Raw genomic sequence first — 23,850 nt, forward strand, 5'->3', positions numbered from 1 at the left:
TGCGCTCACGGCCTCTGCATCTGGCTCACGGCCAACTCTGAGAGGCAGGTAGGTCAGTGTGTAAAATGTAAAAAGCCACTTCTGACTCAAAACAGTGAGAATGCCGCATGCTGAACACTGACAGTGCTTTCCATCTGTTTCTAAACCTTTCCTTAGAAAAGCACGTCCCTCCCAGAGTCTGTTTTGTGTCACTTCAACAAAGGGTTTGTCTCTGCTAACGGTCAGTGTGGGGGAGCGTCCCTCCCGCTGAGGAGCCCTGAGTGCCTCCTCCCCAGTTTAGAGGGGGGTGAGCAGGCCCCCAGGTGCCCCTCCCAGGCCCTGGCCTGGCAGGCAATGCAGCTCACGCTGTGCCCAGTCGAGGGCCAGCAAACCCCTGCCATTCTCAAGACCCCATATATTCCACCTGACGGGATTGGGATGTGGCCCCGCTGCCCCCTGGGGCTCCAAAGCACAGTGCAGTGCCTGCGGCCCTCCCCTGCCAGCAGGTGCCGACAGGGTGCCAGGAACAAGAAGAGAGAAATTAGTTACAATGTGAGATGCCAGGAACTATGAAATATTTGTTTTTTTAATGACAAATTCGTTGCCTACTGCTTTAACCATGCAAATGGTTTATAAAATCACCAAGTGGGAAGATAATCGATGGGCTACACACTTCATGTGCCACTTGTCCTTATCAGCCAGTGCCCATTCGCTTCCGGGGGGCTGTCCGCACTACTTCCCGGGGACCTCTGCGTGTCCGAGCTAAGAACTCCCAAACGTCCACCAGGCACAAACCAGTGTTTGTTCCTGAACTCAGATGTCCCACAAAGGCAGCCAGAATGAAATCGAGAAGGTGCTATTCAACTTAATTAGGCCAGCAACCCAAGTTCCTTTTGGCTCCTCCTGACGCAGAAGCCGGTGCCTGTTTTCGCACCGTTGTGCCCTCTCCTGCCGCACTGTCCCCTCCTTCTTCCCTCAGAGCAGACGCCTGGGCTCGCGTTTCCCTCCGGCTCCCTCCTGGTGAGGACCTGGTCGAGGAGAGAAGTCTGGAAACGTGAATTCTGTCCCGGTCCCAGTGTTAGCGATGGCTACCTTCCTCAACTGCAGAGTTGGCAAAACGATCTGTGTGGGGTTCTTACATGCCAATGAGTTATGTGTTAGATTGCTCTAAAAAATATAAAATGTAAGAAACTATTATAAGTATGGGTTTTCATGGTCTTACTCCTTTTCTGTGGTCCAGGCAAATAACCGAGTAATACCCTAGTTCCCTTAACTATTCTTACCTAAGTTTTTCTGATCTTCTATACATCCACATCTTTTTTCCTTTAAACAGTCCTTAAGCTTTCCATGCTTGTCTTTAAAAAATGTTTGGAGAGACATTTACAGCAGGATCTAAGTCAGTGTGCAACAGATTTAAGTGGAACTTATTGTCAGGCCCATTCGTTGCCATAGCAGAAACTTCGCTTTCCCCGTAGAGCTAGTGGGACTCTTTAGCCCTGGTGGATGGGGTCCATTGACGGGAAACACTGAGCAGCCCACGTGGGATTTTACAGGCACCCATCGCTTCTCATCTGTCTAAGAGGTTTCTGGTGAAAGTGGCATGGGGAGCCCTTATTTGCCCTGACTTTCATCCTGCACGCTCATCCCCACTCTGAGACTCGGAGGCACTTCTGCAGAGCGCGGCCCACGGGAGGAGGCCTCAGCCCCTCCTGGACCAGCGGTCACCCGCCACTACCCCGCGGAGCTGCCGCGGGACTCCTCGGAGCCAGCTCGACACGGGGCCCGGTGACTGCTTTGTCCAGGCCCGAGGTTTGCCCCACTCGTGGCCTTTTCTTCGCGTTCCTCTGCTGCCCGCTCTGCTCCCAGGCGCCATCGCCCTCTGTGCCCTGAGTGCGCTGCGTAGAGCTCCGCCCTGGATGCGCGCCCCAGGTTCCATGCCCACCACATCCCGGTGACCCCGCATCTCTGCTCTCCTCTCAGGGGGGAGCAGGGCGATGCACAGTGTGCCCATCAGCTTTTTTTTTTTTTTTTAAATCTGTCTTTTCTCCCCTAATGGAGCAGGGCATGGAGAACAAAGTATAACTTTCTAGCATTTTCCAAAGGCTTCTATTGGAGTTAAACTCAAAGATCTTTTTTGAGCGGGCAGGGCCATGTGGCATTAATTAAGAAAAAACAAACAAACAGAAAGCAGACCTTTCCAAACGTTGCTTTTCCCTCCAATCTTCATCATTGTCTTGAAGGCTGTAGTCCATGCCAATCAGCTGCCGATCTAGAAACCAACGGAAAACACAGCATCTGGGGAAAAAATCCCTTTTTTTCTGATTATATACTTTTTAAAATGACTGAGTCTCATTTGGGGCTTAAAGATATAGGCTTGGGAGCTATCTGATTTCAAGGATGTGGAGCAGTATTCCAAATTCCCGTAAGCACAGCTGTTCAGGTCCAGAGGCTGACATTGTGGCAAGTCTTTCCAGTGCAGAGTTACTTGCTGGTGATCGAAGGGGTGATTTTCTGCGCGGTCTTTCCTTCTTGCCGACTTGGTGTCATTCATTGCCATTTGCCTCCTCTCGGTTATTCTTGTTCTAACACATCTTCCACATTTTGCGTTGTGCCTTTTCCTAGTAGCCTCCCACTTCACATCTGCTAAAATAATTCCCCAAACTGCCAGTTTAAGAAGAATTAGGTCATTTATTACCACATCTCAAAATCAAATGCCCTCTCCATGACCTGTTGTCCCTTCGACCGGTAAGTACTCAAGGGCCCACCAGGAGCACCTGTGCTCCCCAAGTGTGGGGTTCGTTGTATGTGGGTCTCACTGCCTTTTCCTGGTACACAAGCTCTTACACGACAGATGCACCGTTCCCACGTGTTCTGTTCCTTCTGAAGACTCTAGAATTTTATAAGTAACTAATAACTAGCAAGTGTCGAACAGGTATTGGAAAGTTTAGCATTACTATGGTATTGCTTCGCAGGGTTTCATTCCAGATGTAAAATGACCTCGTTTATGTTTCCAATCAGGCTGTGCTTTTTGTAGTGGTGAGCAAAGAGGCTTTTAGAATATTTTTGTAGTGAGGGGATGGAAAGTGTTGGAAACCCCTGCCTTGCACTTTTCCAGTGAGAAACCCTGATGCAGAGTCCACGTTGCCCAGCTGTGGCAGGAAGGTCAGCAGGCCAGTCGGTGGCAGGTGGGCAAGGCCAAGGGGTGCTGTGCAGGGTCTCCCTGGCCGGCCGTCAGCCGGCACCGTCTCCCCGGGGTGGGGTCACAATATTGAAGCTCTGCTGAAAACCACACTGGCGTGGAGGCGCGGCTCCAGTTTATTGAAACAAGGAGTCCAGAGGAGTGCCTTCTGGGGCTGTCAGGGCTGATTTGCAAAGATCTTGGGACCATCACTCTCGGCAGCTTTGCCCAGTTTCCCGGTTGCTGAAATGGCCCACATCTAACCTGAATCTACACCACAATTTAAATTAAATTTCTCATCTTCTCTAGCCAAAGAGGACAGAAAGCTGTATTGTGCTTTTCATTTTCTTGAAAATCATTAAGTAAAACCACAGGCTCTTATTTTTTAGCCTAACAGCTCCTAAGCCCCTTCTTTATGAGCCCTTTGTTCCAGGGTATAAAATTATTCATGTGGTTTTGCTCCAGTCTGCAGTATTTCCTCTTTCCTTTGAAAATTCCGGCCACTGTTAGGAATACCCTGTACTGATCACGATGAGACAATTAGTCTCAAAATTCTCTCTACCCTCAAACTGTGTGTATTGACGCAGATCTCCCAATATCTTAGGATTTCCGTGGCTATACTCAGTGTATTATGAATGATCACCCCGCTCTCCTGAAAGGGTGAATGTAATTTCCAAGGTGCCTGAATTATCAACAGGGATTAGTTTTAAAGTGCTGGAGAATCTGATTTATTGACTCAGAGATTAGTTTTCTGTTGAGTGATCTGGTCTTATTACCACAGACTTCAATTTCAACATCTCTATCTCAAAAGGCTGTTAGTACAGGTGGGAAATAGCCCCAGACTTAGCATGGTAACCCACTACTGCTTGACGTGTCTTGCAGCCCAAGCCACCAGCACTAAGTCACTGACGGCCCCTTTCTGGAGAGTCGGTCTGGTGCGGCACTGAACACTCAGGCTTCAGCCGACACCGCCTGGGCTTGAGTCCTGGGTCTGCTGCTTGCTACCTGTGTGACTTGGGTCAAGATACTCTGATTCTTTTTATACCTTGACTTCCTTGCATGCTAAGCGGGGATGTTAGTGCTTATAACTATGTTGCCATTGAGAGTTAAATTAGATAATAAAGTTATTCAAGTGTCCCCTAGCATGGGGTAAGCTCTCCCTGGCTCAGTTATGGTAACTGCCCCAGGAGTTGTTCCCCGGCGTAGTGGAGACACTGGCTTTCTAATCGTGTATTGATGCATTTGGGCAGTGTCAGTAAAAATGTTGGTAAAATATCCTTATCCCATAACAGCTTGTCTTTGAGGAGGATTCTAGCAGTATCAGTTGGTAACTTGTGTTCCTACGAGTCTGCTGTGTGCTACACCCCCCTCCTGACGCTTGCCCGGGCTGTCCCCTCTCGGCAGCCCCGCTCCTGTGCCTCAGTGGGGCACCCCCACGCTCTCACCTGCCTCTCTCCCTGGGTTTCATGTCTTCATGTTTCCTCTCCCTGCCCATCCGCCTACACTTCCGGTCACTGCTCGGCCTCTCCCCCGGGGGCTTATGTATTGAGATGCTCAGTAATTGTAGAAAGAATAAGAGCTATTGTCTCTTTTTAGAGATTGAAGTGTCAAAGTCTCACATTTTCTGGTCTCTTCACCTTTGAAAGTGAAGATGCTTGTTTTGTTTTTCTAATCGTCTGTCTCCTCAGCCCTGCTTCAAAAATTGGAAAACAAAAGCTAACCTAAATCAACTTTTGCTGTGATAACTTAAGTGAATGCCTCAGGTCCTCCGGTGCCACAGGGTTCACTCACCTGCAGCATGAAGCTTTGTGAGAAACCTTCACAGGCAGCTTCCCTACTCAGGGCCCTGCTCGCTCCCTTTGTGCCAGAGGCCAAGTCCAGTTCCTAAGGCAAAGCCCACTCCCTGGTAGTCCAGCGACCCAAGAGTACCATCTTGTGGACGCTCTGAGATCTGCCCTGTGATCCTACAGCACTTAGAAGTCTCATTTTCCTACTTCAGGGCCTGGGGAAATATAGCCAAAAATTAGATTCTAGGTCATTACAAAATGACTGTCAGGCAGATTTATGAATAATCTACCTCTGGATTTAAATAGGGCAAGTAACTTCATATTTCATTTTAGTGGGTAGTAACTAATATGTTTTTAACAGGGACTTTTGAATGGCCAATTCTGCATTTTACATGCACTGGTTAAAAAAGAACATTTTATGTGCTAGGTAGTACCTCAGAGGATCCAGATTTTTTAGTCAGTTTTGGAGGAGTTGGATTTTGCCTGAATTTTTTTTTAAGGCAAAGTCTTGCTACTCCGAGGATGACCAGCATCCCTCAGGGGCTCATTAAAAAAGCAGAATCTCAGCCTCCATTCCAGCCCAGAGTCCACAGTGCTGCGTGGGCACGAGGCCGTCTGAGAGTGCAGGCACCGCGGACTCTCAGCAGGGTCAGGTGCAAGACCCACGTCCTCATCCCGGAGCTGCAGCCTCCTCACAGATGAGGTGATGGCCCCTGCCCCTGCGTCCCCGGGTCAGCTGGGAAGGAATTGAAATCACATACAGGAAATCAGTTTGAACATGGTAAAAACCCGTGCAAGTGTGAGAGAAAGCTAGGAGTGAGAATTTTTACATGTTATACTTGGCCTTCGTTAGACGATCTGCTTTATGTGAGCTCTACTAGCAGCAGAACCAATATTCACTTGTAACCATTTGTCATGCGTCAAATAGTGTTTGGGCGGACCTGACCAAGTTTTCAAAGGGTTCTCTCAGCCTAGTCTCCCCAGGGCTCAGATGAATGCAATTGTATTCTGTTTTTTTAAACAAGACCTTTCACACCTGGGACCGTCCTAGGGTCCCAGATGTGTTCCTTTGTTGAGCCTAACACGGGGTGTAGTAGGTACTTAATGATGCTTGTTGATTAAACCACAAATTAGCCCTCAGCAAGGTCCCAACACTGGCCTGATATTCTTCACATCAACCCATTTATGATAGATTATTTACCTCATTAGAGACTTAACATGGTACAGGAAGGCTTGGCCATCTCACATAAATATCAAATACTTATTAAGAAAACAGGCTGCTCATAATTGCTTCAAAAAGAATAAAATACCTAGGGATAAATCTAATCAAGGATGTAAAAGACCTTTACTCGTAAAATTATAAGACACTGAAGAGAGAATCTGAGGAAGATTGGTGGAAGCACATACTGTGTGCATGGGTAGGAAGAATTGAATCAGTAAAATGTCCATACTACCCAAAGCAATCTGTATATTCAACGCAATTCTTATCAAAATACCGATGACATATTCCACAGAACTAGTGCAAATATTTCAAAAAGGTAATATGGAACCACAAAGGCCCTGAATAGCAACAGCGATCTTGAGAAAGAAGAACAAAGTTGGAGGAATCACACTACCTAATATTAAACTATACTATGAAGTCATGGTAATCAAAACAGCATGGTACTTGCATAAAACAGACTCATAGATCAATGGAACAGAATAGAGAGCCCAGAAGTAAACCCACACCTGTACAGTCAATTAATATGCAACAGAGGAAGCAAGCACATACAGTGGGCTAAAGACAGTTTATTCAATAAATGGTGTTAGGAAAATTGGACAGATACATGCAGAAAAATGAAACTGGACCACCTTTTTATGTCACACACAAGAATAAATTTAAAATGGATTAATGACTTAAATGTTGGACCTCAAACCATAAAAATCCTTAAAGGAAGCATAGGCAGCAAAATCATGGACCATGCTCATAGCAATGTTTTATTTGATATATCTCCCCAGGCAAGGGGAATAAAGGAAAAAGTAAACAAATGAGGCTACACCAAACTAAAATTTTTTTGGATGGCAGAGGCAACCATCAACAAAATAAAAAGACAACCCACTGAATGGGAGAGCATGCTTGTCGATAGCCGATACTCTTGGTAAGGGTTAATATCCAAAATTTATAAAGAACTTATAAAACTCAACAGCAAAAAAAATCCAATTAAAAAATGGGCAAAGAACCTGAATAGACACTTCTCCAAAGAGGACATACACATAACCAGTAGACGTATGAAAAGATGCTCAATGTCACTATCAGAAAAATGCAAATTAAAACCACAATGAGATACCACCTCACGCCTGTCAGAATGGCTATCATCAATAAATCAACAAACAGCAAGTGCTGGTGAGGATGTGGAGAAAGGAGGGAACCCTTTTGCACTGTTGGTGGGAATGCAGACTGGTGCAGCCACTATGTAAAACAATATGAAGATACCTCAAAAAATTAAATAGGGAACTGCCTTATGACCTAGCAATTGTACTTCTAGGAATTTATCTGAAGAAACCCGAAACAGTAAGTCAGAAGAATGTAAGCGCCCCTATGTTCATTGCAGTGTTATTTACAACAGCCAAGATTTGAAAGCAGCCCAAGTTCCCATCAGTAGATGAGTGGATGAAACAACTATGTTACATTTATACAATGGAATACTACTCAGCTGTAAAAAAAAAAAAAAAAAAAGAAGAAGACAGTTTTACCCTTTGTGACAGCCTAGATGGACCTGGAGAACATATAATGCAAAGTGAAATGAGGCACTCAGAGAAAAACAAATACCATATGATTTCACTCATATGTGGAATCTAATGAACAAACTGAACTAACAAGCAAAATAGAGACAGACTCATAGATGGAGAGCAGGCTGACCACTCTGGGGGTGGGATTAGGGTGTGGAGGGATCAAGCAGAATGAAAAAGGACTCATGGATATGGACAACAGTGAGGTGACTGGGTGGAGGGAGATGGTGGGTGGAGGTGGAAGAGGGCATAAGGGGGATAAATAGTGATGGAAAAAATACAATAGAGAAGAAAACAGGCTCCTGGTGACCGAGAAACCCCTCGGCAGCGCACTCAGGGTGAAGTAGCTGAGATCTTTAACTCTTTGCAAACATCCCTCCCTTTACCTTGAAATGAGGGATAGGGTGGGACAAAGAAAAAAACAGCAACAAGGTATTATTCTCTTCTTGTATACGCTTTAAAAGAAAAATCAACAGCCAGGAAGCTGTTGGAAAACATGGGTGAAATTTTAGGAAAACTTATTTGAAGGCTTATTATTGATAAGGGATAGTAGTGTCTGTGTGGCCCCGGGCCCCTGGCCGAAAAAATGGTGTTGAGGGTCAAACAGCGAAAGTGAAATATTGAGAAAAGTGTATCACACAGGTTTCCACCAAACTGGGGCACAGAAATATTCAGTTCAAATCAGGTTTGACTTTAAAGTATGAAAATGTTTGCCCCTAGTTTAATGAATATATTAAAAGAATTCTACTTTATTGAATTTGCTATAATTAGTAATGTTCTCTCTAATCAGTTAAAAGAATTCAGAATGTCAGTGCTTTACAGTTACTTTCCATAAGTTAGAAGGTAGGAGGGAAGGCACCTGCTGGCCGGCATGCGCAGAGACCCCCAGCAGAGGGAGGTCCTGGGAGCATGACTGCCCGTGTTCAGCCCCTCTCTGACACCGGGCAGTCCCAGGATGCTGCCTGTTGCTGATTTATAAGAATGCTTTAATCAAAGAGTGCAAGAGCTACAACTTTACCTTTTTATCTTTTTTCAACTTTTTACCTTGAAAATTTTCAAGTCAAGAGAAAAATAACAGAATAAATAAAGTACACTGATATGCATCTAGAATCACTAAGAATTAGTGTGTTTACTACATTTGTGTTCTCCCTTCCTCTTCCTCTCTCTCTTTCTCCCCTCTTCCCCAAATAAAAGCACAAGGACCCACTCTTAAATAGCTTCAGTAAATGGTCAGTTCAGGAAAACTGAACAGTGACAGAATGCTCTCAACTAGCACGTAGTCCTCATTCAGCTTTCGCCAGTTGTCCCGGTACCTCCCTTCACAGGGTTTCCCCCTGGATCTCAGATCTAATCCAGGCTCACGTGTGGCATTTAACTGTGGTCCCTTTGGAGTCCTTTAAGCTGGAGCAGTGCCTCAGTTTTCCTTTGTCTTTTATGACATTCACGTTTTTGAAGAGTATGGGCCAATGTTTTCTCACAGTGCAAATGGGAAATTATGCATTTGGGAAAAGTGCCAAGCAGTGATTCTTCACAGAGCATTGCATCAGTAGATACGTGATATTGGCTTTGTTCCATGATTGGTGATGGTAACTCTGATCGCTTGGTTAAGGTGATGTCGCCACAGTCTCCCTTCGTAATCAATAAATAAGTTCGGGTGTGTGTGTGCAGGGGGTACTCTGACGCTATGGATTGTTTCTTGATAAATTAAAGTATCCATTCGTGACCCTCGCCTGATCAGTTATATTGCTTTGGTTCAAAGTGCTAACTTTCTACCTCTTTCATTCCTTTGCATTTATTAGTTGGAATTCCACTATAAAGACTATTTTTCTCTTCCACACCCTTTATGTATTTACGTATTTCTGTATTTGTTAGCATCAGTGGGGGCTTGCAGGTTGTTTTGATTCAGTTGGTTATCACTTATCACTCTCATTTTCATTCTGATGCTCACACTGTCCCCACTTGGCCCAGGGGGGTGCCCCTCCAGCCTCACTCCTGTGTTTGTTTGACATGGTCCTGTGAGTTTCTGAGCATCATTTATTCTTTAGCCCTTAGCGTATCGATACTGAAGTTTTTCATTCAAGTCACTGCCCAAATGACAGATTTTATTCCTGCAACAAATCTTTTTCTGAGCTGTTGCTGTGCCCCACTTATTGATCTTACTCATGGTCCAGTGGAAAACTAGACAACTGAATCAGTGCTGACAACATGGTAAGTGATGGGAGAGGGTGCCGTGGAGCACCGGGTCTTTCACTGGGTCAGAGAAAGGAGGCTCCTGGGAAGAACTGTATCCACACTCGAACCTGAAAGATGGATAAAAATAAAAGTGAGGGGAAGGCACAGTGTTCCAGGCTAAGGAAGCACGTATGTCTTCGAGGAATTCCCATCCCCTGGAAAGCATGTCAGAAAAACAACAATGGGGCCCCTTCCCAAAACAATTAATTCAGGATCTCTGGGGGAAGTCTAAGGCCCAAACATTTCCTTTTCCATACATAGCTCTAGCAGGGGTGTCCAACCTTTGGCATCTCCTCACCACATTGGAAGAAGTAGAATTGTCTTGGGCCACACGTTAAATACATTGTGACACGAAATCACAAAACAAATCTCATAATGTTTTAAGTAAATTTATGATTTTGTATTGGGCTGCATTCACAGCCATCCTGGGTGCATGTGGCCCTCGGGCTGCGGGTTGGACACCCCCGCTAGAGAATTTATCACGAGGAATGGCGTCCTGTATCGTGGAGCTAAACCCTTCAAAACTGAAGCTTTAAAAGATCCATTTTATCTTATAGGATTTCGAACTCAACAACGAACTCAAGATGAATGTCCTAAATTTGCTAGAAGAAGTTTTGCGAGATCCAGACCTTCTTCCACAGGAAAGGAAAGCCACAGCCAACATCCTGAGGTAAAGGCAGTCGCAGCTGCCTGTTCATGACCTTGGTTGGTTTGTGCTATGTTCGCAGAATATAAGATCCTATCAAACCAGAAGGACGTAGCTCAGACTGCTGGGGGCAGCGAGGATTCTGCTCCCACGGGTAGAGTGTTACCTAGCATCTCCTGTTTGCTGCTGTCTCAGGAAGACTGCAGACTGCGCGATGTGACTGGCGTGGGCAGACAGTGGTTGACTGTAGAAGCAAAGGGGAAAGGGAGGAAGCCTTGAGGAGCCTCTCCCGTGAGCCCTGCAGGTGTTGCAGAGGGATTTCCTTTCCTCACCCGGGTTCTAGTGGTTAATCAGAAGCCTGTGTTTGTGAGCAGGCGGTGGCGTTTCTGTGGGAGTCTCGTTCACCTGGCTGTGGAGGTAGCACCCCAGAGTAGTTTCGCATTGTCTTTGGTTTGTTTCCCTGGGCTCAGGCTGGGATTTCCACATCACGTGTGTGGCATAAATTTGGACCCCACCCTTCTTTGTGGTAAAGGATGGAATTTTGGTTTCCCGCTAGAGATTTGTTTGGTCTGCCCACCCAGCATCCAAGCAGGTAACAAGCTTTCTTACAACTTCTTGAGCTAGTGGGAGGATTTTTTTCGAGTCCACTCTGTACAAAGAGGGCGCCATCCGTGGCTGTGTGCAGACAGTTCAGCTGGCCCCCTGGCTCGCAGCGCTGTGCTCTGTCTCTGCCTGGAGGGAGGAAGCCCAGCACCCGTCTTCTCCAGCCTGGTTTTCCCTCACTGTTGTGACATCTAGTTTCCTCTTCACTTGCAACCTTTGGAAAGCATCCTTATTTTTTCCTTCAGAGCTCTGCCGTATTGTGTCTTTGTTATCCAGAATGCTCGTGGCGGGGGGAGGGCCCATTTTAGATCTTCTTTGATCTAGGAGTTGTCATGGGTTGAATTGTGTCCCCCCTCCCCCAACATACATTGAAGTCTTAGTCCCCATAACTCAAAGCGTGATCCTGTTTAGAAATAAGGCCATTGCAGATATAATTTGTTAAGATGAGGTCACACTGGAGTAAGGTGGGCCCTAATCCTGTGTGACGGGTGTCCCTAAGAGAGGACGACCTTGTGAAGATGGAGATGCAGGGAGGAGGCCACGGGAAGAAGGAGCAGAGATTGGAGTTAAGGAGTGCCAATGGGCTCACATCAGCCTGGAGGAAAGGAAGATCGTGCTTGGGAAAACCCTAGGAGGGAAATGGTCTGGCAGGTCAGAGAGTGAAGACACAGGAGATTAAACCGTTCGCTCCAGTGAGGAGGAGCAGAGCCTGAGGCAGGCCACACTGGGGGCACAGGCCGGCTGGACGCAGTAGCCCGCCGGCTGCCCGGAGAGTGTGGACCCGTCCAAGGCCCGTTGCTCTTGGCTGTGTTTTGCAGCCTACCTGATTTCCACAATTGAAGGGAAAATTTCCTGGTCGTGCAACTTGGATAATCCCAGATCCTTTTAAGTTTTTTAAATCTGGTGTTTCCTTATAAATGCACAAATACTAAATGGGTCTTACTGACCAATAAATGTGAGGGAAACCCAGGATCCTGGTGTGTTCATCAAAGCTTTAAGGTGGTCAGAAGAGTGGGAGCAAATTCATCCTCTCCTGGAAGTGGGCCAGAGGCGGGGGGCCTTCACAGCTGATGGGAAACAGTTGTGACTGCACTTCCCTGTGAGTATGACTTATAGCCAAGAGAAACAAGAACACATCGTGTAGTGAAATGTGGCCCTGACATTGGAGATTTACATGCGTTCAAGTCACATAACTGTGATATGTAAGCACGAAGCACACATTTAAACATAAATTACATGAATCGAGTAAAGTGCAAGCTTTCTGCGATGACCCACCCTGCCTTGCACAGTCTCACAGGGGTTACTTGAAGCTTACTCAGCATAAACAGTTTGGTGCCCCGTTTGTGAATAAAACCCTCTGCTCAAGAATGCTGTTTCTAAGATACCGCCGCCCTCCAACACTGTCTGACTAGCTGGCTTCTGAGTCTCTGCAGTGTTGAGTCTTTTGTAGACAACTAACATGCCACAAAATGAAAAGAAACAATGACTGACTTCTTCGAATGCCAAGTGGAATGGGTTCAAGTCATGAAAAAGTATCCCTCCCAAACCTCTCAGAGCCCCAAACAGCATCAGTAGCTCTTATGAAGAGAGAAAATATTAAATAACTTAATGGGACCAGAGTGTACCATGGAACCTTAGGGTAAGATCATTAAGGAGAGGAACATTTGATAGAAACTAACTAATTTCTTGACCACTTCTTTCCAAAAGAAGAAATGGTCCATCTTCATTTAAAAAAAATCTTTTCCATGGGTACATGTAGTTATGTGGCCACTGATCTCTCTCCAGGAACCTAGCCTGCAGTGGAAAGAATGATGGAAACTCTAGAAAACAATCGCTTTTATTCCCTACATGTAACCTTTAAGTGTGATTTAATAGTCTTGGGAGATGGAGTTGTGTTTACTTGTTTTCCTCCCCTGACTCTGTCCTTTACCATATGAGGACTATTTCTTTCTGCTCACAAATGACACGGGTAATTGCTGACCAGAGGACTGCCCCTCCTATAACCTGGAGGGATTCTGCTCCCCATAAACAGCCGAGAGCCTTTGTAACAGAGGAGGAAGGCAGTGGAGAGGGAATCGAAGTGTGTGCTCTGCTGAACCCTTGAAGAGGTGCCTCCCGTAAGCCTGCCTAAGACAAAGGAGAGTGAAAGGAGAGCACAATTGCACTGCACCCTGGCCAAGTTAGTTTCTTTGAGATTTTGCGTCCTCATTGGCAGAACAGAAGAAATAATACTTACCGTGGCCCTGGCTGGGTGGCTCTGTTGGAGCATTGCCACGTATGCCAAAAGGTTGCAGGTCTGATTCCTGGTCAAAGCACATACCTACGTTGCGGGTTGGAGCCCCAGTTAGCGCGCGGGTTGCATACAGAAGGCAACCAATGGATGTTTCCTTCTCACATTGATGTTTCTCTCTCCCCCTTCCTCTCTCTCTAAAATCAATAAACGTATTCTCAGTGAGGATTAAAAAGTAATCATGTTTACTTTGAAGGGATTTTGTGTGTGTGTGATACACGAGGTAGTGTATGTTAACTGCTTAGCGCACACCTGCCACATCGTGGGTGTGGAACAACCCCTCTGTGGATTCTTCAGTTTGGAGGATAGTAGTTTTGTTCAAATCAATTCAAAACACAACAAAACTTCACAGCATTATCTCTTTTGAAACCCACTTCCCCAGAAGACAGGCTGCATGCTTTGGGACTGTTTAAACATGTTAACACTTTTCATACATGATTGTGCCTTCATCTGGGAAAACTTACAGTGCTGGCTCAGATGGTGCATTATGTAATCGGTGTAATTCTGGACGCTGAACTAGTGTGGGACGTGACGCATCACTCCCACTGTGGAACCTGCGCCCACTTCAGTCATAAGCAACTTCTGCATGTATTCATTCACTTACCACCTATCAAAAAAGAATTTTATTGAGAGCTGAATGATGCCACGTGTGGGGACACATCACCAACCCTCAGGGAAGCCCATCTGGGAAGCGAGGGGGAAGAGTTTACCTGCTGCCTTCCTCCGCCTCACACCCTTCAAGTTCTTGCAGCAGAGGAGCTCCCCCAGCTTCTGGTCTGCATGCTAGTGGGGAGGGGGCAGAGCCAGGATTCCTGCCTAGGGGGGGCAGATTAGGGAACAGGAGCAGGGATGGGGGCCCGTGGACCTCCTGACTGATAGGGTACTACAGGAGGCCGGTGTACACACAGCCCACCCTCCGGGTCACTCTGAGGTGGGTGTTTTCCTCACAGCCTTGTCTGCAACAAGTCAGCTCCCGAGGCGATCCTGCACCTTTAACGCGTGTGGTTTCCGTCCCCATGACCACCCGTGTGCCCCTCACGAATCCGCAGCCTCCCGCGTGCAGCCACCGTGCAGACCCAAGGAGCACCCATTCCTGCTACGTCTACTTTCTTCTCATGGGAGATATTTTGATTTTTTTTTTTAGAGCTCTTTCACAAGATGATCAAGATGACATTCACCTCAAATTAGAAGATATAATCCAACTGGTAAGTTCACCCATGGTCTTATCCAGCACAGTTGCGTGCAGACTTCTGCTCCAAGGCCAGCAGTGTGCCTGCCCTGGTCACGGGGCGCTGGTCCGTGCGTTCTGTCGCTGAAGCTCTGTCCAAGGAACCGGGTTTGGTGTGTCATAGGCAGCTGGCCCTTGATATTCACGTCGGCTGGTAGTTCTGAGCCTCCCACCATTTTCTGCATAGCTCGATTCTACGATAAACTTTGTACTTCGGCAGCGGCTCCGAGCAGACAGGAGCCCCGCCCCCGTGTGTGTTTCATGCCCTGCCCCCCCATCTCTCGCAGGCGGACTATCCGAAGGCCGAGTGCTTTGAGACCTTGTCCGCCATGGAGCTGGCTGAGCAGATCACCCTCCTAGACCACATCGTCTTCAGAAGCATCCCCTACGAGTGAGTGCTGCCCTCACAGCGGCAGGCCCTCCAGGCAGGGGTAGCCGCTGAGAGTTGACGTGATTCCTAAGGTAGATGAGTGGGCAGAGGTGTGAGTCTTCATCTTAAAATGGTTTGGTTCCACTGAATGCCTTTTTAGTTCCAGTTTATGTTGGAAGTATTGACTGGGCCATAGTGGGGGCTCTCGAGATGGTCACACTTGTGTTTCTGTCTGTACAATGATTACCACGGAATGTACATTTCTCTTTACTCTCTCACCCTTGCATGGCAGAAACCTCCATACAGCTGTGACTGTGGCTCTCAGATTTCAGTGTGCCTAAAATCATTTGGGAAACTTATTAAAAATGTGCATTCCTAGATTTGTTCCTCAGAGATTCAGTTCCAGTAAGTGTGAGGCCCAAGAAACTGCATTTTCTAAGAAAATCCTAGATAATTGTAGGTGGTCCAAGACTTTTAGAAAGACTGGTCTTGGGTAAGTGCTGTAAATTCTGCTACCCACTTATATAAATCAACAAATGTTGCTGAGCTTTGAGACCATGGGCACATCACACAGCCTTTTGGGGTCCTCGTGTGCAGAGTCAGGGAGGCTCTGACAGAGCCCCCCCCCCCCCCCCCACCAGCTGGCATATTTGGTGGCCCACAAGCAAGACCTTTGTTTGGGCAAATGCAACTGTTGGCACACATCCTCTGTGAATGAAAAATTAATTGAAAATAAAGGAGGGCTGGGTAAGAGATAAGAGCATGTCAAATTGAGGACAGGCTGACAATAACCGGGTGGGGATAATGGGGGAAAAGGGTGGAGGGTTCACAGGAACAGTTATAAAGGACACATGGACAATAACAAGGGGGGGTGTGGAAACAGGGGAGGGAGGTGGGGAGGGCTGGGTGGTGGGAGGGGTGGGGGAAAAGGCAGAAAACTGTACTTGGACAACAATAAAAAATGTTAATTAAAAAAAGAAAAGAGACAAGAGCATGTCGTGTACAGAGAAGACACCTGTGAGGACGGAGGGCCAGGCGTGGCAGGGTGGGTGGTGAGAGGGTGGGTAGGGGTCAGGGCCACAGCTCTGTCACAGACACACAAGGAGCATGGACATAAAATGCCCCTGCAGCCTTTTACATATTTTATCTTCTTTCTTTCCCCCTCTTGCAGCACTCATAGACCAATCCATAAATGTGAAAAAAATAGAATAGGAACGTGGCCCACTGGCGAAACCAAGCAACCCAGTGACTATTTGAGCGCTTGTGTGAGGAACCACAGCACCTTTCCCTGCCACTTGCTGACACCCCTCCAGTGCAGTGAGGATTCGGGAGAGACATGAGTGTGACCTCCATGGGGGAGGAGACAGAGCAAAGCCCAAACCTTCGTGCTGGCCTGTGGTGTGGTCTCTTCCTGGGACCCTCCCCTCTCTGTCCCCTTTGTGCTAGCGTGAACATCTACCAGTTATTTTCATCACCCACGAGACTGGCACACCTGTTGTCCATCAGCCTTGCAGGACAGGGCGGTACCACCAACAGCAAGGGACGAAGGGCCTTGCACAGAGACTCAGTCAGCATTTCTGGGTTAAGAATGTGTCAGTGATTTTATTTCAAGTTATGTTTTGCAATGGCTACATAAGATAATTCCTGTGTGCTCCATTTGTCCGTCACTAGCTGTGACCTGGTGGCCTGCTCCTGGGTGAAGGGAGAGAGCTGGAGTGTTATTTGGAGGACAGGCCTTCCACCAGGCTGACCTCCCTCTGCCATAACTGCCTTCATTGCATGAATGGGCCGCACAGGGGTAACTGCGAGGTTGTTTATCCAGCCCCTTACCACAGCGTCCTGTCCTGGGCTCCCAGGAGAGCAAGGAGAGTCCTGCCCGTGGAGTGGACATTTGCCGGAGACCATCAGAGCAAAGTGGAGGGAAACATGCTGTTCTTGATTAACATTTTTGGTAGTGATTCATTTTTTTGGATCTTCTGCTAAAGCTTACACTTTTTTAACAAGCTGATCCAGGGAAAAAAATCTGGGTTTCTGAGTTAATACTTAGCGTCTTTATTCCCCTTGCATGGGTCATTGTTTTCCAGCTTCAGAGAAGCCTTTATAACGAGCCTAACAGGGACAAAGTTCCTAACATTTATAAGAGGAAGCTGGAAACTGAAAAATCTTTTTCTTTTTGCACGGAGCAATGAAATGCTCGGGTCGAGCTAAAAGTCACGTGAGACGGTCAGTAGCAGCTGCCGTTGGGTAATGTCAAGTTTAATGTGTATAATGTCAACAATGATTCACACCGATAATTGACCATTTAAAAAATTTAATTGGTTTTATGTTTTGCTTTGAACTTGCAGAGAGTTTCTTGGGCAGGGTTGGATGAAGCCAGATAAAAATGAAAGAACACCTTACATTATGAAAACCAGCCAGCACTTCAATGACGTGAGTAACCATGAAAGTAAAACATCGGGCACGTTATATAGGAAGATGAATATCAGGGTCTTAAGATTTTTTTTAAATAAAGCTAACCACAGTTAAAACAGAACTGAAGTAATGTTAAAGATAAGCTTAAATCTCCTCTAAGAGTTCACAGCGATGTCATAGTTTTCAGTTAATTTCCAGATGTGAGAGGTTCGCTTTCGATGGTACCCAAGTCAGATGAGTGCTCAGTAATGCACAGGGTGGTGTTATTGTTTTCATCACAATCATTATTACTTCACGGTAGTAGATTGACTGGTTCTAACAGAATAAATAGCACATGTATCACTGGTCGCTGGTGGTGCTGGGGACAGTAAGGTTAGGTGGATGCCACCCTTCCTCATCATGACCGAGCACATTCTGGGGTTGGAAGGGGCCTCTCTGAGCGTGATTACAGTACTGCTGTGGCTGTGTGCTTGGTGACAGCTGTTGGTCCATCTCCCTGCCCTGCTCTTCCCCAGCAGTAGATGCAGTGGCTGTATCACCACCAGCTCCTCATTTGTTCTGTTCTAATGGCCTTGGCCCTGAATTAGAACCACAGGTGTCAGGGTGTCTTCAGGCCTTTCCAGGCAAAAGGGAAGGCTCTCTTTGCAGTTACACACAACTACAGTAAAAATAATAATGATAGTATATTTTAAAAAATAAGACTACCAGGAACACCAGTCATTTAGAATCAAAATACAAAACAATGGTGTAGATTCCCAAAACGGCGCTTTTGCTCAGGGCACTTGCAGGACACTTACGCACTGAGTGAACATTAGCACACAATGAGGGTCACAGCCACTGCTGCCCAAAGGACAGGACACACGGCCCACCTCGGCCGCTCTCTGGGAAGCGGGGCCCCTGCTGTGGAAAGTGACCCTCTATTGCCTGCCACACACACACACACCTGGGGTACAACGGACACTCACGTCAGGGTCAGCCCCAAGCTCCACACCCACGTCTCCACTTCAATGGCCACCGCATTGTGTGCCCTCAACAATTTGCAAATGAATTCATCATTGGCACCCCAGACCTGCCAAGCCTGCTTCTTCATCTTCCTCTCTGTCCTCAGTCACAGATAGTGGCCTCACCACGCACTCACTCACCCAGACACAGAATCTAGATGTCGTCTTTGACATCTTCCTTACCCGCCCTCACTGCCCCCGGTGTATTAGTGAATCCTAAGGCTATATATGTCTCAGACCCTTTTCCCCTCTTTTTCCACTGCTTTGGCCTTGATGTGGCCTCTCGTACTTCCTCTCCAGGAGCTCCTAACCCACTACCCCTGCCCCCTCGTGCCTTCCAACCCACTCCTCATGCAGGATTCTGGGAATAGCTTCTCTGAAAGGCCAGCCTAATGATACCACTTTCTTTGACAAAAATCTGTAAGTGGCTTGCCCTCACCTTCCAGATGTGGTTCATCTGCTCCACCTGACCTACAAGAGCCCTGCTCACCTGTCATCCTTGTCTCTCATGACCCCCCAGGCTCCTCAGGTGGCTGCCAGATCCTCCTTACACCATGCCTCTCACCTCTATCCCTGTGAAGATGCCCATCTGCTGTGATGGAAAGCAGCGACTGACTCAGTGCAGCCCACAACCTCATTGCCAAAGCCTCCTCTGTGCTAGACCAGATGCCCCATATGTCCTTATGCTTTCTACCACGCCACCCACCCCACCCCCGTGCAGACTTGGCTTTGCGTTTTGCTATGTGGCATTTACTGTTTATATCTGCCTACCCCCCCTTCCCATCTAGCTAGACCCAGTGCCTTAAGGTCAGGGATGCTGATTTGTGCCTTTCTGTTTCTGGCACCTAAAAGAATACCTGCTTCACAGTAGGTGCTGAATATAAAATAATTTTTAAATAAATATGCATATTGATCATTGTGAAGCACTGTGAGATCTTAAGTACTTAAAGAATCATCAGAGAATGCTTGCACTCATCAAATTTAGCATACAGGTATAGTATTAGATCCTGTTCCCTTTTAGGCCATCAATCCGACTCTGCCCTTTTCCTTTCCGTATTCTAAGTGCTGAGCTTCTTAAGCCACTGCTTTTTCTCTTGGCTTTTATTAACAGAATTATAGTTCTTAGCCCTGAAATTATAGGTCCTTTTAACTACTGCTGGGAAAAAAAATTCAACAAAATAGGAGAAAGTATTCTCTCTTCCCATTCACTGAAGCATTTCCGGTTTGAGAGCTGATCAGGTTAGAAACAGTTTGATTGGAGGTCCAGTGTTTTGTTTCTCTGTGATAAACTGGGGCTTCCGAGAGTGGATAGTCCACACCACGGGGGCGGGGGCGGGTGGAGGGGGACGAGGAGCATGTAGAGAGGCCCCAGGAACTGAAACCGGTGATCTGCAAATGTTGCTGATCCTCAGGGGTCAGCTCATTCTGCTCTGTTTCCTCAATAATTGTTGCAAACAACTCCTTCATCAAAATAACCAATGAACAAAGTCACCTCTTCCCCAACAAGCTGATTCTAAGCAATGCCTCTCTTGCCTCTGTTCGCTATTATTATCACAGACTTTAGTCACTTCAGAAAGTTTTTATCTAGATATGGACTAAGATCTGTATGTCCCTCGGCACCCTACTTTCCTGACGCTTCTGCAGGTAACTCATGTATTTGGCCCAAATGCGTTGCCTCGGCTCTTAGCCGCTTCTCTTGGCCTTCCCGTTGTCTCAGATGAGTAACCTGGTGGCCTCCCAGATAATGAATTACGCCGACATCAGCTCTCGTGCCAACGCGATTGAGAAGTGGGTGGCAGTGGCGGACATTTGCCGATGCCTGCACAACTACAACGGCGTGCTGGAGATAACCTCCGCCTTAAACAGAAGTGCCATCTACAGGCTGAAGAAAACCTGGGCCAAGGTGTCCAAGCAGGTGAGCAGCGGCGTGCCACACATCCTGCTGCCTAGGAAAGGAGAGGCTGGGAGACCTGAGCCAAGATAAATAGTACTAATTAGAAAATAATTAGCTGAAGTGAGCAGCTCAGTTGCCAAAGAAAGGTGCCAATGTGGGTAATTACTGTGTTCTTATCACTTAATTGATTCCACTCATGTGCATTTCTAAATGGTTCATTTAGAAAAGAAAATACGACCCAAAACATTCATTATAACATATTTGGGGACAGTCTCAGACAATGTGGTTAACAGTCAGGAGCTGTTGCCTGAAGTATTTAGAGAGGGCACATTGATTTCAAGTGATGCTGAAGGAATCCGGTCTTTCCCCGCAAAGTGAGGGTGCAGATGTCTTAGGACCGAACACCGGGACAAAGGGACAAAGGGTCTCAACATTCACCTCTTTCTTTGTTACCCACATAGTAAATTTAAAGTTTCAGCATAACGACTTAGATGTACAGAAATAGAGCTTTCTTAATTTTCTTTTAATTGGACTCAGCTTGCCCCTGCCTATCATTTTCATTCAGATAATGTCAATCACAGTCCCCGCCCAGGCTTTTCCTCCTGGCCTTCTCTGTGGATGGTGGTGGGTGCTGGGGAAAGCCCCCAGGCTCCTGGGACAGGGCAGCCTGAGGGGCCTCAGCCGGGGCATTCTGCTTTCCCTGCTGAGCTGCGGGGACTGGGACTCGGGGGCTGCCAAAGGGAGACCCTCTCCCTCCCATCCTTCCGTGTGCTGTGGAAGTCCAGATCAGTGTTGACAACAATTGCATTTCTTGGTCAGAATCAGCTATATTTTTATAACAAGTAGATAAAGACGATCAGGAGAGGAAGGATTTGGACTGGAGGACATAGGCAGGTCCATAGCCAAGCAGCCAGACATGAGCTTTGATGACTGGGAAATTAACACCCAGAGAGCTTCATTGTGAACCCCCCCCCCGCCCCAAAGTGAGACTCTTCCTGTAAAAGTCCCTGTTCAACACGTGCTTCTCAGCCTTTTCAGTCCCCGAGTTTCTCGCACATTGCCGTTTTCCTCTTCTACACATTTTCCCTCCCTTTGGCTGAGTGGTGTAGTCGTTTTCTCTTCTCTACATGTCCTTTCTTTCACATCAAATAATATCTCATCTTGATATCTCGAGAACAGTATCACATCACAACAATTTGCCATTGTGGAAGAGAATCGAGCATCTTTTGGGAACTTACTATCTTATCACACTATAGGAGAGTTTTCATGGCATACTAAGTCATTTTTTTTCTTTCTAGACAAAAGCTCTAATGGACAAACTTCAGAAGACTGTTTCATCTGAAGGAAGATTTAAAAATCTCAGAGAAACCCTTAAAAAGTATGCCTGTCTTTGTTGAATTATCTGTAGTTCATGAATATATTTCAGTAATTGATGTGGTATACAGTTAGTGGCCTACTTCCTACTTTGCTTTGTAATGAAAAACAAACAGGAAACAACTTCCATCATCTTCACATTTTTCTGATTTTCTTTGTCATTTTGAATACTATGCATGCAGTAGGTGTCATATGGATATGCTCACAGTATGCAGACCATTCCAAGTAAGGAGAAAATATCACCATAGTAAGTCAAACCAGGATTTACTATTAAAAGTTTGACTTGGTATTTCTTTTTTATTTTTTTCCTCTTTTTTTATTGTAGTTCAATTATAGTTGTCCCCATTTTTCAGCTTAAGCATAATGATACCCTGTGATTTTTTAATTTAAATATTCCAATACTTATTCATTATCATTATCTACTATTAGCCTTTTATTGCTGGATCATTCTCTGTTGAGAGAGAGAATAGAACAGAACAGAGAATCAAATCTGTCCTGCAACTGGTTTTCCTGCAGTCCGCACACAGGCCCTGTGGTCCACCAGAGAAAGACTCCTGGCAGTAACCACAACAACTAGTCGCTGGGTACTCACTAAGTTACAGACTGCATGCCAAGTGCTTGGTGCGTCTTATTCAAGCCTCACAACTAACCAGAGACATAAGTTTTAGTGTCTCCCTTTTCCAGGAAGCTGCAGTCAGAGGGTTAGCCTAACACCATGTAGTCAGTGGTCACACTGGGGCGCGAACCCACTTCTCTCTGGGTCAAAGGCCTATGTGTGTCCCACCTTAAAAGCAAATGAACAGCACACAAAACATAAGGTCTCATATTAGTGTGCAGTTGTGATATTAATGACAGCTATACTTTCAACTTTTAAATACTAACTAAAACAGAACACAAGCTTTACGAGCTCTAATCACATTGATTTTTTTTGCCCAGTTCTTTCAGGTTGACCATTAATGAGGTGAGGGCATAGGGATTTCCTACAGGCCAATTTACAGGTTCTGCAAACCAATATGAACAGGCATTGCTAGCAAATGTTATGTATCTGTCTATGAGTTATCCTATTATTTGAACCTGCCATTGTCTCAAACACATTGTAAAGCATGGGCTGTAATTTGGTATTACATTCTATTGTGAAAAGATGTATTTACAGCTCTGCTTCATGAGCGTGCTTCTGAAAATGGAATTAGAAGACTTTATTCTTCTTGTTTAACTGAGGTGGGAAATCAGTGTCATGGGAATGGACATGAGAACAGTGCCTCTTGGTCTTGCAGTTGTAACCCTCCCGCTGTTCCTTATCTGGGGATGTACCTGACAGACCTGGCATTTATTGAAGAAGGGACACCAAACTTTACTGAGGAAGGCCTTGTCAATTTCTCCAAAATGAGAATGGTAGGTGCTAATTTCCTGATCAGCTAGTTTTAGTGACTTTACTGGCTTGCAGAGAAGGGGCTAAGCCAAGAAAGTCACTACTCGCTCTTTAACTTTGAAGTGGACGAGATGGTGCAACTGGGTCTAGTACCTGATGTTGGCTGACTGAGATTTGAGCTGAGCCATTTCAGCTCGCAGTCTGAGCAAAGACAGTGGGGAAGAAAGCTCCTGGGATGAACATTTAAGGCTGACCAGTGACAGATACTGAAGGCTTCTTGCTGGACAACCAGGTTCTGAGCACCGAGTGAGAAGCAAGGAGCCTGTGGACTCTAGCACCCAGAGCTTTCCACCCCTGAGCCTGAGGCCACCAAGTGCCCGCTGCCCCCCTGATTGTGAATTCAGTATCTTCTTGCTGTTAGCATTTTGTACAGCTCATTGAAAGGCAAGAAAGCCCTGAGCATAAGGAATGATCGGGCAGAGCTCCAGGTACCACACTGGAGGAAGTGACCAACCACTCAGGGATGGGCTCCCAGAAGAACATGCTGCAACACAGGGAAATGCTTTTGCTTTGCTTTTGTTGTTTTTCTGTCAGATATCACACATCGTCAGAGAGATACGCCAGTTCCAGCAGACTTCCTATCGAATAGAGCATCAGCCAAAGGTAACATTGTGGTTGTGAGGGAATGTAATAAAGAAAAAACAGATTAATGAATTAG

The 23,850-nt window shown here is 46.3% G+C and overlaps 1 protein-coding gene across 6 annotated transcripts in view; it reads left to right on the forward strand.

The window, feature by feature from the left end:
* Positions 1-23,850, forward strand: part of RASGRF2 (Ras protein specific guanine nucleotide releasing factor 2) — a 192,888-nt gene that overhangs the window by 163,792 nt on the left and 5,246 nt on the right. For all 6 annotated transcript variants that reach the window (XM_036020479.1, XM_028532107.2, XM_036020482.1 and 3 more), the window contains 8 exons: positions 10,503-10,615; positions 14,629-14,689; positions 15,000-15,103; positions 17,428-17,512; positions 20,213-20,410; positions 21,688-21,767; positions 23,038-23,155; positions 23,727-23,795. In XM_036020479.1, the coding sequence (XP_035876372.1) occupies positions 10,503-10,615; positions 14,629-14,689; positions 15,000-15,103; positions 17,428-17,512; positions 20,213-20,410; positions 21,688-21,767; positions 23,038-23,155; positions 23,727-23,795 (828 nt within the window). The remainder of the gene's footprint in view (positions 1-10,502; positions 10,616-14,628; positions 14,690-14,999; positions 15,104-17,427; positions 17,513-20,212; positions 20,411-21,687; positions 21,768-23,037; positions 23,156-23,726; positions 23,796-23,850) is intronic.

This window comes from Phyllostomus discolor, chromosome 3, assembly GCF_004126475.2.
Source record: "Phyllostomus discolor isolate MPI-MPIP mPhyDis1 chromosome 3, mPhyDis1.pri.v3, whole genome shotgun sequence".
Taxonomy (NCBI): Eukaryota; Metazoa; Chordata; class Mammalia; order Chiroptera; family Phyllostomidae; genus Phyllostomus; species Phyllostomus discolor.